General features: G+C 42.7%; 1 protein-coding gene across 20 annotated transcripts; it reads left to right on the top strand.

Annotated features, from left to right (window-relative positions):
• Nucleotides 1-5,331: 5,331 nt before the first annotated feature.
• On the top strand, nucleotides 5,332-10,165 carry LOC120690174 (protein FIZZY-RELATED 2-like). Of its 20 annotated transcripts, none has more exons than XR_005681609.1 (11): nucleotides 5,333-5,981; nucleotides 6,899-7,146; nucleotides 7,227-7,482; nucleotides 7,668-7,772; nucleotides 7,867-7,945; nucleotides 8,348-8,456; nucleotides 8,885-8,960; nucleotides 9,165-9,266; nucleotides 9,350-9,412; nucleotides 9,498-9,566; nucleotides 9,656-10,165. XR_005681609.1 is itself a non-coding variant. In XM_039972725.1 (11 exons), exons 6-11 carry the CDS (start codon nucleotides 8,429-8,431, stop codon nucleotides 9,689-9,691), a joined length of 369 nt encoding a protein of 122 aa, XP_039828659.1. In that variant the 5' UTR covers nucleotides 5,341-5,731; nucleotides 5,945-5,981; nucleotides 6,899-7,146; nucleotides 7,227-7,482; nucleotides 7,668-7,772; nucleotides 8,348-8,428; the 3' UTR covers nucleotides 9,692-10,165. The 20 variants fall into 20 exon arrangements, 15 of the variants coding, with proteins under 15 accessions (XP_039828659.1, XP_039828661.1, XP_039828670.1 ...); XM_039972725.1 differs by lacking the exon at nucleotides 7,867-7,945 and having other exon boundaries at nucleotides 5,341-5,731; nucleotides 5,945-5,981; nucleotides 8,348-8,451; XM_039972727.1 differs by lacking the exon at nucleotides 7,867-7,945 and having other exon boundaries at nucleotides 5,341-5,762; nucleotides 5,945-5,981; nucleotides 8,348-8,451.
• The last annotated feature ends 4,042 nt before the right edge of the window (nucleotides 10,166-14,207 follow it).

Genomic DNA, 14,207 nt, shown 5'->3' with positions numbered 1-14,207 from the left:
TTATGGACAAGTTTCTGGACCTTTTGCGAGGTTTTTACAGGAAAATGGTATAGTTGCCCAATACTCTACACCGGGGGAGCCTCAGCAAAATGGAGTAGCTGAAAGGCGCAACCGTACACTAATGGATATGGTGCGCAGTATGATGAGTTATTCCACATTGCCATTGAGTCTGTGGATGGAGGCGTTAAAAACCGCCATCCATATTCTCAACAGAGTGCCAAGCAAATCGGTGCCCAAAACGCCGTATGAGCTATGGACAAGAAGAGAACCCTCACTGACTCACCTACGGGTCTGAGGAAGCCTAGCTGAGGCTAAAGTGTTTAATCCAAATATTGGAAAACTGGATCCCAAAACTGTAAGCTGCCATTTTATAGGCTATCCTGAAAAATCGAAAGGTTTTCGTTTCTACTACCTAGACAGACATACAAAGTTTGTAGAAACGAGACATGCTGTCTTTCTAGAAAGTGAAATGATCAGGGGGGGCATGGTACCTAGAGAAATTGACCTTGAGGAGAAGCGGGTGTATGTGCCTACTCCTATGATTCAAGAGCCATTTTTCTCACTACCTGTTGATGCTGCACCAAAAGTTCCTGAAATAGTGATGTCAGTACCTTCTTCGGTTGTTGCTGCGCCAACTATTCCAGTTATTACGGTGTCAACACCTGTCGCAACTCCACACATACCAACAGTGAGCGAAGGTTTGGAACCTGTCATCCAGGAACCGCCTGAACCCGCGGTTGGACATGAGTAGGAGGAGCTACAGCCTCCTATGGAAAATGTGCCAGAAGTTGAGGCACAAAATGTGCCACAAGCAGTGGCCCTTAGAAGGTCACAAAGAGAAAGAAGGTCGGCTATTTCTAGCGACTATGAAGTTTATAATACAGAAGAGGTTCATATGGAGGGTGATCCCACTTCATATGAAGAAGCCATGAGAAGTATTCACTCATCTAAATGGCTGGAAGCTATGAAGGATGAGATGAAATCAATGAGTTCCAATGGTGTTTGGGACTTAGAGGAAATTCATAAAGGAGCCAAAACAGTAGGCTGTAAATGGGTTTACAAGATAAAACACGACTCCAAAGGGAATGTAGAAAGGTTCAAAGCACGGTTCGTGGCAAAAGGCTTTACGCAAAGAGAAGGGATAGACTATAACGAAACCTTTTCTCCGATTTCGTGTAAAGATTCCTTCAGGATTATAATGGCATTGGTGGCACATTATGACTTAGAGTTATATCAGATGGATGTAAAGACGGCATTCCTTAACGGGGATTTGTATGAAAATGTTTACATGGCACAACCAAAAAGTTTTGTCGTGAAAGAAAAAGAACATATGGGATGTCGCTTAAAGAAATCCATTTATGGATTAAAGCAAGCCTCTAGGCAGTGGTATTTAAAATTTGATGAAACCATAAGGAAATTTGGGTTTAAAGAAAATGAGAAGGACAATTGCATTTATGCAAAGTTCAGAAGTGGAAAATTTATTTTCCTGATCCTATATGTGGATGACATTCTACTTGCTAGTAGCGATGTTGGTCTGCTACTAGAGACAAAGAAATTCTTGCCCTCAAACTTTGATATGAAAGATCTCGGTGAAGCTTCATTTGTTTTGGGAATTGAAATTCACCGAGATAGAACAAAGGGGGTATTAGGACTGTCACAAAAGGCATACTTAGAAAAAGTTCTAAAGAAATATAGTATGCATATGTGCAAGCCTTCACCTGCTCCAATAGTCAAGGGCGATAGATTTGGAAAATTTCAATGTCTCAGGAACCAGTATGAGATCGATCAAATGAAAGCGGTTCCATATACTTCAGCTGTCGGAAGCCTACAGTATGCTCAAGTTTGTACACGCCCTGACTTAGCATTTGTAACCGGGATACTTGGCAGATATCAAAGTAATCCAGGACAGGCACACTGGATCATGGTAAAGAAAGCATTACGTTATGTGCAAGGCACAAAAGACCTCATGCTAACATACAGAAAATCCGATTCCCTAGAGATAGAAGGGCACTCAGATGCGGATTTTGCGGGGGACATTGATGACCGAAAGTCCACGTCCGGTTATGTGTTCACACTCGCAGGGGGAGCTATATCGTGGAAAAGCTCCAAACAAAGCGTCACTGCATCATCAACGATGTACGCTGAATTTGTGGCATGTTATGAGGCCTCGGGGCAGGTTGAATGGTTAAAGAAATTTATACCCGGTTTAAGAGTGGTAGACAGCATTCAAAGATCACTCAGAATGTACTGCGACAATGAACCAGCAGTGTTTTATGCTCACAACAATAAGTCAAGTGGTGCTGCCAAACACATTGACATAAAGTTTTATGTTGTGAAAGAAAAAATCCAGAATCACTCTATTACACTCGAGCATATAAGTACAAAGAAAATGCTTGCGGATCCGCTCACTAAAGGCTTACCACCCAATGTGTTCATGGAACACATAGCCGGCATGGGTTTAAGGAAAAGCCTGTGATTTCTGGAAAACAAAAAGGGCCCAAAAGATAAAGAATTTGTTTCAAAACAGTGATGTGTATGGTAGCTGTTGAGTCTATCGGTCTTGGATCGTGACGATAAAGCATGCTCTATTCATTAATCTGTGATGGAACAACTAAAGGAAAAAGTTTCAAGTTAAAGTATAAAGTTAAAGTACAAAGTGAGATCAAGGGGGAGAATATTGGATTGATCTCTTTCCTAATAGACCCAACGGTCTATTAGGCCCTTAATCCGCGTCCTGATCGGGGGCGCCCAACCCTTAATGGTTGGTGGGTCCCCGCTGCACAGCGCTAAAATAAAAAGGGGTGAAGGGGCCGGGGCACTGTGAACGAAGTTCGTCGCGCCGCCAGTACCCTCTCCCACATCCTAAACCCTAGCCGATCTAGAGGGGCGCTGGAGCAGCGGGAATCACCACCACCGCCATCGACGCTGATTCATCGGCGTCGCTGTCACCGTCCTCGACTCCGACGCCACGTCCACGACGCCTCTGCACTGCTCGCCGCCGCCTTTGAGCGGATCTCCATCAACGAACCTGTGATGGCCGGACCAAGCTCTTCTGCAGGCACTGAAGGTCCTCAATCTCGCTCCTCTCTCTTTTTTCTCTGTGTTATTGTTGTAGATCTAGGACTTTGTTGTACTCAGATCAAGGAAAGATAGAGAAATCCTACTCGATCCGTGCATTAGTCGATCCTAGTGATCTATCATGGCAGCCATACAAATGGTTAGAGGAAGTATTATAATCCTACATCAGCAGGCGAATGGGAGAGACATGTCAGCAACGTCTGACGTGGGAGAGAGAGAAAAGAGAAAAGAGAAGAGAGCGACCGACTTCAATCGTCGGCGAAAAGCGGGCGCAATGCCCATCCGGCCACCGTTGGTCCGCTCCAAGGCTTCCACGTTTGCTGCTGTCCTGCGCAGAGCATTGAAAACTTGTGGGGCCTGCGACCACCCGCGAGGCCGCTCGCGTGAGTTGGCGCGTGAGGCGCGCCTCGCGCGCCAGCCGGCGACTCTATTAATCTTGCTCTTAGACGGTGCTTGGTTGGTGACACAGGTTTGGCAGCCACATGCACTTCAAATCAAAACGTTTGGCGCCAAAGTCCAGAACCTTAGGTCTCCTAGGTAGTACCCAGCTCTAAATACTCTAAGAAACAACCCTTCCAATAATATCAAATAATCAATAGCCCGTTAAGGTAGTGCACCCAACAAACTATCACATGTTGATAGACCTAGCAGGGAAGCTCACAAGTAAGCTTAGTTCACAATATTAACACAAGAAAAATATTATGATGTACCGCTAGTTTGCTACAAATAACTGGGTGGCAGATCTTCAGCTACAACAGAGCATATTTACAACAGGTAAAACCAGCACTTCTGTGCAATAGCTCATTTTCTTAACAGATCTGACAGTACAAAATATAGAGGAAAAGAAAAGTCTGGCTGTGCCCTTAATCTTAGCCTGAATGGAAGATAATTTTCATACCTAGAGCTACATAACTAAATTGCAATCAGATGCAATTTTGGACAACTAGAATTCCAATTATCATAAGCAACCAAACCATGTAAAAGCCTTTGTAAAAAATCCACAAGTAACTGAATTAGCAATGCAATTAACTAGAAATCTGCATGCAAAGTTACTTCTATCTTTGAGTTCCAGATACTCTTTATGCAGCACCTAAACTACTCTACCAGAACAGAATTCATCAATTGCCTCGATTTGGTTTACATGTAGAACTCTTTCCTGCTTGTTGTTATGTTTCAAATGGAGGTCATGTCTGGTTTGATTTCAATAATTAATTCTGCACAAATAAAATCAATGTCAAAACATGATGTGCTGACTCCATATATCTGTTCTTTTTCATGTCTGAATTTATTCCGCACAAAGAAATCGACCCCTAACTACTCCATACGCTTTGATGATGCACTATGGTAGATGCTGAGTTGCCCATACTACTCAGGAACATGAATACAAAAATTAAATCCAGTCAGATTTAGGGATCATAAAGAGGAACCAGCCCAGGTGCAGTAAAAACCAAACAAGACAATGCATTTCAATCTTGAAACAATCTTTACCATGGCACAGATGGTGAATTAGTAACAAGTCAACGCCCACGCCCACGCCTAGGACCCAATCTCTCAGGCCGTCCTCCGCTCGTGGCTGCAGGTCTGAAGCTCTTCCTCCCCAATATCTACAAGAATTGGTGTGAGGTGAGGAGAAACCATAGTGGCAAGGAGATGCTGGCGGAAGCGAAGGTGCTGGACTCACCAAGCAGAGGCAGAGGGACTGGATCGTGAAAGAGGCGCAGCAGAGGCGACGTAGCAGGGGGCGGGGGGTGGATCCACGGCAACGGCGCCGGGGATCTCATTCGCATCGAACTTGGGGGAGGAGATGCGGGCGGAGGCGGACTAACCTGCGAAGGCGCAGGTGCTAGCGGCGTGTTGGCGGTCTCGCTCGAGGACACGACGGTGGAGGGGGAGGTCGCATGGGAGGCGGTGGCGGTGGCGGCGGCGGTCTCGCCCATGATGCGTCGTGACTCGCGAGCGAAGCTGGCGGCGTCGAGAGCCGCGCCCGCGAGGGATCGAGGAACGGGGGAAAGGCTCCCGGCCTCATGCCTCGCGGATTTCTTCCGCGTGGAAAACGCAGGGAAGCGGGCTGCGATTCCGCGCTGATGGGCTTCCAAACGCCGTGACAGGTAGCCCAGGGGAGCTTACCCCTCGGGTTTTTCGGGCCCGGGAAACCGCAGGGAACCCGGCGGGGAATGTGGCTTCCAAACTAGGGCTAAATCTCTGTTTTTTTCTTTTGTCACCGCGCCCTCCTCCATACCCGCCCGCCGTACCCGCTCGCGCACCGCGTCCAATTCCGCCCGCCAATCACGCCTCCTGCCTTCCCAGCTCTCCTTCCCCGCCGCCCCTCCGACGGAAGCATGCCCTGGCCCTATCCATCCATCTGCGCTCAGGATGGCATCCCCTCCCTGTTCCCTATTCCCTCCTGGTGCACGCTGCGGGTTCCTAGCACCGCCGTGCCCGCTGCGGGCTCCTGGCGCCGCCGTGCCCCGCGCGTGCCGGTTGCAGGCTCCTGCCGCCACCGTGCCCCACTGCGGGCTCGTGATACGCGCGCCGGCTGCGGGCTCCGGCGGGCTCCGGGCTCCGCCGTGACACGCGCCGGCTGCGGGCTCCTGCCGCCGTCGTGCCACACGTCGTGACCCTGCGAACAACCGATGCTGGGCCCCGCCTCCAGGTGCAGCGAACGAGACGGCAACGCAAGAACTGTGCGGAGCCGCCTCCCTCTCTCTCTCTCTCTCTCCCGTTTTGATTCTTGCAGTGCTGATGTCTCAGTTTGCCTTCCACTTCTCTCATATCCCCTGTCTTTTCTCTCTATTTCTTATTCCTGTAACCCTGTTAACTGATACAAATGTCTTCAATCTCTCTCTTGTTCGTCACAATCTTGCAGTGATTGGACCGGATCTGAGGTCCTGATTGGTTTCTAGGTGAGCATCAGTTTTCTTGGTTCACTTTTTTGTTCTTTCCATTACTACACTCCATTAATCTGAGTATATGTCCATGCCTATAATCTGTTCATATATACATGGCAGTGATATTTTTCTTCCTTTAGCAGATTGAAATCATTATTGCATATAGTAGGTTTGGATATGCTTAGTCATATAATTCATGGGTTTTTGATATTTCCTCTATGTTCTTTGCACCGGGAGGCTAGAAGAGGATTAGAGGAATGCAGTTTCATGTCGATTTGCTGTCGCTGGGGAATTTCGTTGAACACTTCAGGGCAAGGTTCTACTGAGCTTGTCTAGGAAATCCAAGGGAATACCTGCAGAGCTGATTGCATATTCTTGTAGCCACGCATGCAGGATTAAGTTTGATGTTTCATTTGGTTTGCCTCTGGCCAGTTTTTCCTGTTGTTGGCACATTCTATGATCACCACATCCCATTTATAAGTATATAAATGCTGGTCTATTGTGTGCTTCTATTTATTCATTTATGCTACTTTAGTGATGAACGTATTGGAAAAATGCCATAGTGTTATAGCCTTGCAAGAGGGCTCCAGGCCATGCCCTTAACATAAGACTATAGGTTGTTGCTGATATCATTTGAAGCAGTAATTATTTCTCATGGTTTGGACTCTGGAAATCTTGGCGCAAGTAACTTCGATATTTGTACTGCAATTTCTGTCTATTTTACTTGAGAAACTTGAGCCATAATTAGGAATTAGTAGCAAAGGGGATGTAAAGGTAGCGACGGTGCTAAGCTGGATGGTTGAGTGCATAAGTTTTGCCGTCGGATATGAAATTTGCGTATCTAGCATATTGAATACTGATTGTTCGTAGGATTGTATGTCAAATGGTGCAATGATTTTAATGGTTCTGACAGTCCATTTTAATTGATACAGAATCATTACAACGAGTCCACCCATTCGAGAAGGAAATCCCATCTTTGCTAAACAAGCCAGGGTTTGCATAGCTTTATGCTGGGTGACCAATGCCCAAAAATGGGTGCTCCATATAAATATATAATTGGGTTGATACAGATGCTCAACTGGAGCATTTGACAAGATTCTTGGGCGAGGAAAAGGCTTTTGCTGTTGATACAGAGCAGCACAGTGTTCGGTACTTCCTAGGATATACTGCACTAATGCAGGTAATTACTGATAGTCAGTAATGCACATTCTATTCTTTATAAGTTTGTTATTTTTTTAATGTTGAATTATTCTATTTTAGAACTCTACACAGAAGGAAGATTATTTGATAGACACAGTTGCATTGCATGATGTGATGGGCATGCTACGTCCAGTGTTTGCCAATCCTTCAATGTGTAAGATAAGTATGTAACACATCTTTGTAATGAATGTGCATGTTCACTGCAAAACGCTCAGCCTCTGTAGTCCACTCTTTCAATATAGGAAGCCTTTAAGCTCTATTACAGTACAAGCAAAGATGCATGATGCAATGAATTCTATTTACATTCCATTGAAAGGTAACTGAGTTGTTCTTTCTGGATATGCATTAGAGGTATATAAGCTGTAGGACATCCTGATGGCAACAAATTGTTTTTTCTTTCCTTTACTACATTTATTTGCCACTTAATTACAAAGCCTAAAATAGAAGATACACTGTAAGGCATCCTAAATACTCACATTTCTCTTTTTCCTTATGTTGTAGATCTTCCATGGAGCTGACAATTATGTTCTTTGGCTTCAACGAGATTTTCATATTTAATGTGAAGACTGGGCAATGCATATAATGTGATTCTGCAAAGATTTTCTGGTATGTAAGATATTTAATGTTAGTTGTTTGCTTTACTGGGCAGTATGTGAAGACTGGGCAGTATGTTGTTCCAGTGACCAAAAACTTCCTTCAGATTCAACTCTTTTTGGGCTGGGAAGGGTACTTGCTGCATTCCTTCTAAGGGATACTATCAGCTCTGAGTGCAACTTCAAGTACTCACCTGAACTTAAACTTTTTGTTCTACATTGCAGTTATACTACTGCCCAGAATGTCTTGGAGATCTGATTATTTCAGTGTGAAATTAGATACATAATTTATGAAAATTAACATCTTTATTTCAGATGAATAATATAATATATGAAAACATGTGCGTGCCACACATGGGCTCTGCTGGTAATATATATAAATATTAAGGGCTTTTGTTGATTAAAAGGATGCTGATTAAAAGGGTTGGTTAGCTTGTTGATTTCAGTGTACAGTTTTGTAAACAATTGCTTTGCTGGTAATAACCAGCATAGATTGTTGTCGTTCCCCTGAAAATTCATTAATTTATCACATGATATAATTTTGGAAGAAAAATAATTGATGCCCTGAAACATGCTTTCACATTCCAGTGAAGTGCGGGTAGAAGGTTTGGAGACCTTGGACCATCTTAGACAACTCGCAATCCAAGAATCGTTGTACTGAACAAGGAGATGCAGTTGTATTTGAGTCTGAAGTAAGGTTGTGTTCTACTAAATTTCATGGTTTGATGCCATTTAAGTGCCAATGAAACTCTAATTATGTTCATTTATGCATCATTTTGAAAAACATCACATATCGGTTCACTTGACAGAAGCATTGAATTGCATGTTCCTATTTCTGCTTTACGTGAGCTGGAAAGCTAAAAATGTAAAAAATCTAAGTGGGCCATAGGTCATAGGTGAGCAGCCATGTATCAACCTGCTTCCACCAGGTCAATTCCTAGATCTTGCTTGGGTGCCAATCTCCTCCTAGCCATTTTGTTATTCACATATAGGCCAATGTGACTATTTGATAATGCTTTGTGTTACTGATCTTTTCGTGCTAGAAATATCTTCTTTCTTATTGCCACAATGAACAACCTGAGTAATGCATGTTACTAACTCCTCAAATGGTTTTGATATTTGCAGATCAATGACTTTTGGTGTTTTCATTTGCATCAAGTGCTCAGGAGCTCATAGAAGTCTTGGAGTACACATATCCAAGGTAACCCATGATCCTATAGCATTCTGTTATGTCACTCCAGAAATTTGTTATGTTGGCCAGCAGGGAAATGATTTTCTTGAGGAGTTCACAGACATATCTCAAACCACTGTGAAAGCAAGGAATTGTTTGTATAGAATTGGGGGCAAGGTAGGGTTGAACATCTTGTTTGCTTACAAATACTGACGGAGCTAAATGACTTGACAGGTCTGCAATCTTGTGTGGTCAAAGAATGTAAATGAGCTTGTTAGTACCCACGGATACTCTCAAAACCAAATAATTGTTTGGAGATATCCAACAATGCCTAAGGTATGGTGCAAGCTTATTCTGAAATTAAGTTATTCTATACCTGTTATGCCTGTATCAATCCCATTCCCCTTTGCTATTTGCAGCTTGCCACCTTGACAGGCCATACATACAAAGTATTGTATCTAGCTATTTCCCCTGATGGACAGGTGAGTCTGATGACCTGTCCCGAGTTGTGTTTTGATATACCAAGCATATTTTGTTCTCACTGGCTTCCACTATTGGTATCAATAGACCATTGTTAATGGTGCTGGTGATGAAACACTCTGGTTTTGGAACGTGTTCCTATCTCCAAACTCTCAGGTACTTAAATCTGGAAAGATGATTTCATTGCAAACATTATCTCATTTCTCACAGTCTCCTAATTTAGCTTGGTTCATCTGGTCCTGCAGAGTTCTGACAGTTTAAGTTGCATCGGAGAAAAGTAATTTGCTTGGCTCATAAGATTATTGCAGGCTTGCAGTATATGTTGATGATCATGACATCATTCCATTTGCAACACCCATGCCACCAGGTCATCAACCATCAAAGCTAGCCGAATGTTTTGAGATAGCATGATGCATTGCGATGAACTAGCTTGCGAATCCTTTCATGGCTCTTTTGCTGGGAGTGTACATATTTATCTGAGCAGAGTGGTGCTGTAGGAGTGAACATTGCTGAGGCTTTGAATATCAGCATTGTTCCAATTGATAAGAATATGCCCTCTTGTTTTTGCTCCCTTTTGCGAGTCAAACCTGGAGCTGTTTCTGTAATCTGCTAGCAGCTAACCTATTCAAAACACTTACTAACTCATGATGCCCATGTTGGCATGGTGTAAAATGAGAATACATCTATTCCAGATTCATTGTTACTGTCTTGAAATGGAGGGCTGATGTGCCCTGAATTCACTTGTTTCATATTAAGATTCATCAGAAAATGATTGTTTATTATTTAATGACCTAAATGTCAAGACAGTGCCGAACTTTTTGCTTATTAGCGCATAACTATTTTTTTATGTAAAGTGATTCTCAGCTTGCAAAGTGTCAGGACGCTTTTGATTAGGGGATCCAGCATTGGTAACACTTGCGTCATGCTATGGTGGCATTGTCAGTTGTCACTTCTTGGCAACCTATATAATTCAAGACAATTAACAGCTCAATCATGTCAGCAATTGAAGTCCTGTAAGAACTAGATTGGTTCTGGACCATCCAAGGTTGAACCCCACTAGCTAAAATCGAAGCTTTCACACTTATTCTCATCTCACGAGGAAGATAGGAGAAGGAATGGGGAAATATCTCCACTGACCAGTAGCAGTTGGAAGAGTTAAAACGCCTTCTTGAGCAAAATGGCCTTTTGCTGCTGGTAGAGAAAGTGGATTGAGATGGAGTAGTGTCGAAGCCCGGTAAAAGGAGGAAGACGAAAAGGGATGGTTGGGGTTGGAGGCGGGAGCGATGGCAAGTAGAGGATGGATGGACGCGGACAAGGGACACGGATAATTTTCTATAATCATGTTTAGTAACATGCATTTGTGCACTCATATAGTTGTGTGTTATTGTGCTTCTTCTAATCACATATATTTTTCCTTTAGGTCAAGTGCTTGAAGATTGTGAGTGCTTATGGCATATCGAAATGTTTTCAGATGCAAGAATTCGTAATGACTGAATATATATATGTATGGTATATCGGAATGTTTTCATATGCTAGAATTCATAATGTGTATATGTCTAACTCTATTTGCATCGGTGTGCTTTCATATATAAAGTTTTAATTGCTAGATTTGTAAATTTTTTTATTCGGCTATATATGGTACGTTTGTAAAGAAATTTTACGATGTATCACATTTGGATTCAAAAGGGATGCAAGTCTGCAATGAAATACGACGAGTACACATACGATAAATAGCAAGAGCATTTCCAAAATACCAAAAGTCCGGAACTTCATTCGACCCCATGTATTAGTTTATATTAGATTAGAGTGGATTGCCATGATATTAATAAATAAATTTATTTTTTAGTATTTATTTGATGAGATTTAATTATTTCTAAATATAATTGTTCTTTAAACAAGTGCATGTGGCACCTGCATCCCTACTAGTTTACTGTAACACAACATGAGCAAATCATAGATTTATTAGGTTTAATAGATTTGTCTCGCGAATTAGTCTTCATTTATGCAATTATATTGATTTTATAATTAGCCTATATAATCATCGAGCCGTGTCGTGCTAGGATCAAGCTAAAAATATGGGCCTCGGATCGGGCTGTTGGGCCTCAATTTTTGGACACATATACATAACACTAAAATATAAACCGAGAGAAGGATACCGCTGGTGATTTGGTGAAGAGCACTGTCTCTCCTGTCGTATTCCTCTAGTTTAGTTTTTTTTTATGAGTAGAAACCTCGGAGGCAGCGCGGCAAAAACTTTAAAGGCTAAAAGTTCTCTTGAGACTTTTTGATAAAACCTCTACTAATTGTCACTTACTCCTACCTATAGCTAGTCATATTGCACACTACTGGCTGGTAAATTATAAAAGGAAAATGTAATTAAATAAGATATTTTTCCTTTCACTCCAAAGCAGGGATGGAGGAAGGCATAGAGCCGTGCCCTAGGAGTTAGGCCATTTTTCAACGGAAATGCCATATGCAGGCATGAAAAACTTCTCCAAAAATATTAATCACTCTGTTCGGTTGACTTGTCAGCTAATCAGTCAGTAGTAGGGATGGCAATAGGTACCCTAAGAGGACCATGATGTCGCCTGGAGGGGGGTGAATAGGCGCACATACAAATTTTCACTCAAATGCAGCGGATTAAATTGACTGTCTGTCAAACCCGGAACTTCCGGGTTTCAAATCCGGAACTTCCGGATTTGGGCTAGACAGTAGGTGAACTCGGAACTTCCGGGTTTGTCAATCCAGAACTTCCGAGTTCACTCAGAACAGAGTGAACACAATAAGAGTAGTGCTAGTAAATAAAAGTAAATTCAAACTCCAATTGTAGAGTCTGCTCAGAAAAATTTCTTGAGCAGGTTCACGCAGATCCTGCACATATGAAACAACAATATCTCCAAGACACAAGTGTCTAATGGAGAGCTCCTCAAATCCACAAAACAAATGTAAATGCAATTAACACAAGGATTTGTTTTACAGAAGTTCAGATTCACCTCGTGAACCCACGTGTGAATCCTAGTCTCCGTTGAGGAAGCTTATATCGACCCCAAGGTCAAGATATTTCCACCTTCCACTATATGACCATGCGCCCTCGTGGCACAAGATCGGTGCTGCAACAAACTTGCCGCTGCTCACCACAATCCTTGGGAGCTAACCGGCGACGCATAGCCATCTAGGAGGCTTCACCTCCAAGAGTAACAAATGCGAATCACACAAATCACGGCTAATCTCAAGTGCTCAAGGTTTGTTGTGCTCTCTAGTGCTCTCAAGCATTCACTCTCTCAACCCAACTCACGGATATACACTAATCACGCAATCTCACAAAGAGAGGTTGGGGAGAGCTCAACTATGGCTACCAAGTTTCTTGGGACGACCAGCAATGAATAGAATAGAGCCTGGAACAGCAACCCTCCAAGGAGGGGGCTAAGGGGTATAAATAGCCGGTCCCAACAAAACTAGCCGTTATGTGACAGTTAGAACCCGGAACTTCCGGATTCTAAAACCCGGAACCTCCGGGTTTTCAAACCAACTAGCCGTTAGTGCCACGTGTGCCAAATACGGAACTTCCAGATTTGCCCTGACAGCAATGTTAAAATGTGTACGTGAGGCTTTTGTGTCTCTCTCAACTCACATGGGTTACTTGAGCATTGAGACTAAATTAAAGACCATTGTGATGCATCCCTCTTGATAGTATGGCATACCTAAACTCAAGATCAAAGATAAATAACATTTCAACTTCTTGAGCTTCTCTTTTTCATCCTATGCCGTGTGTTGATCAATCACAATCTGAGGTGTGCATTCAACTTGGCTTCTTTACTTTGAGCACATCTTTCTTGAGCTAGTGACCTTGAACCTTTATCCTTGAATGAAATCAACTTCTAGTTCAAATCACCGTCTTCACAATAAGATTCTAGAAAGATTGATAATTGCCAACATGAACACCACACATGACCAAGATTCTTCAAGTTGAACCCAAAGAACGTTTCGTCGCCCTAGCATTGGTTCCTCGGCACAACCACAATTGCCTTTCTCCAACCTTAGTACCTAAAAACCCATTCCCGAATTCCAACTCTTCATCCTTGCATCACATATAGCTTCATGTAGGCTTGTATCACATTTAACTTACAATGAAATCCATTTTGATCCTCAAGCTATTTTTCTTCTTCTAATGAATAATGCTTCACAACGTGAAATTCTCCTTGTCTCTTAGAATTCTTGGACTTGATCATTATCGGTTTCCTTGCTCATGCCAAGCCTTTGCTTACATAGCCTCTAGAAACTCGTCTTTCGATCCCATCCATTTATTCTCAAGAGCCCTCTTGAACTCACATTGATTTTTACATTATAATGAAAACCATTTCTTTCATACTTGCTTGATCATCAAATATCACTTGCAATTCTTATGACAATTTTTCCAATATATGAGACTATTCATAAGCATACAACCTTGTCTCATTCTCAATACCTTGACTTGTCATTTTGAGTACCACATACTTCAACAAGCTTCATTTAGATATGGGAGTGAATTCTTCATCAATAACACATATCCCAATTCACACAATACTCATTGCTTGTTATCATTCTCATACTAGATCATGTCGTTGCATTCATCTTGTCATATGAGTTTTGTCTTGAACATTGATACATTTCATCGCAGACATAACAAATATGATAATCAATTTCTGCTCATATACTCAACAAGATGATTAGTCCTTTAATTGTGGTGCCAATCAATCCACCAAAACACACTAGGGGCCTAGATGCACTTTCATACCCGAAACCCGAGTACCCGACGGG

The sequence above is a fragment of the Panicum virgatum genome, chromosome 9N, assembly GCF_016808335.1.
Source record: "Panicum virgatum strain AP13 chromosome 9N, P.virgatum_v5, whole genome shotgun sequence".
Lineage (NCBI taxonomy): Eukaryota > Viridiplantae > Streptophyta > Magnoliopsida > Poales > Poaceae > Panicum > Panicum virgatum.
This window is presented reverse-complemented; position numbering and strand designations above follow the sequence as displayed.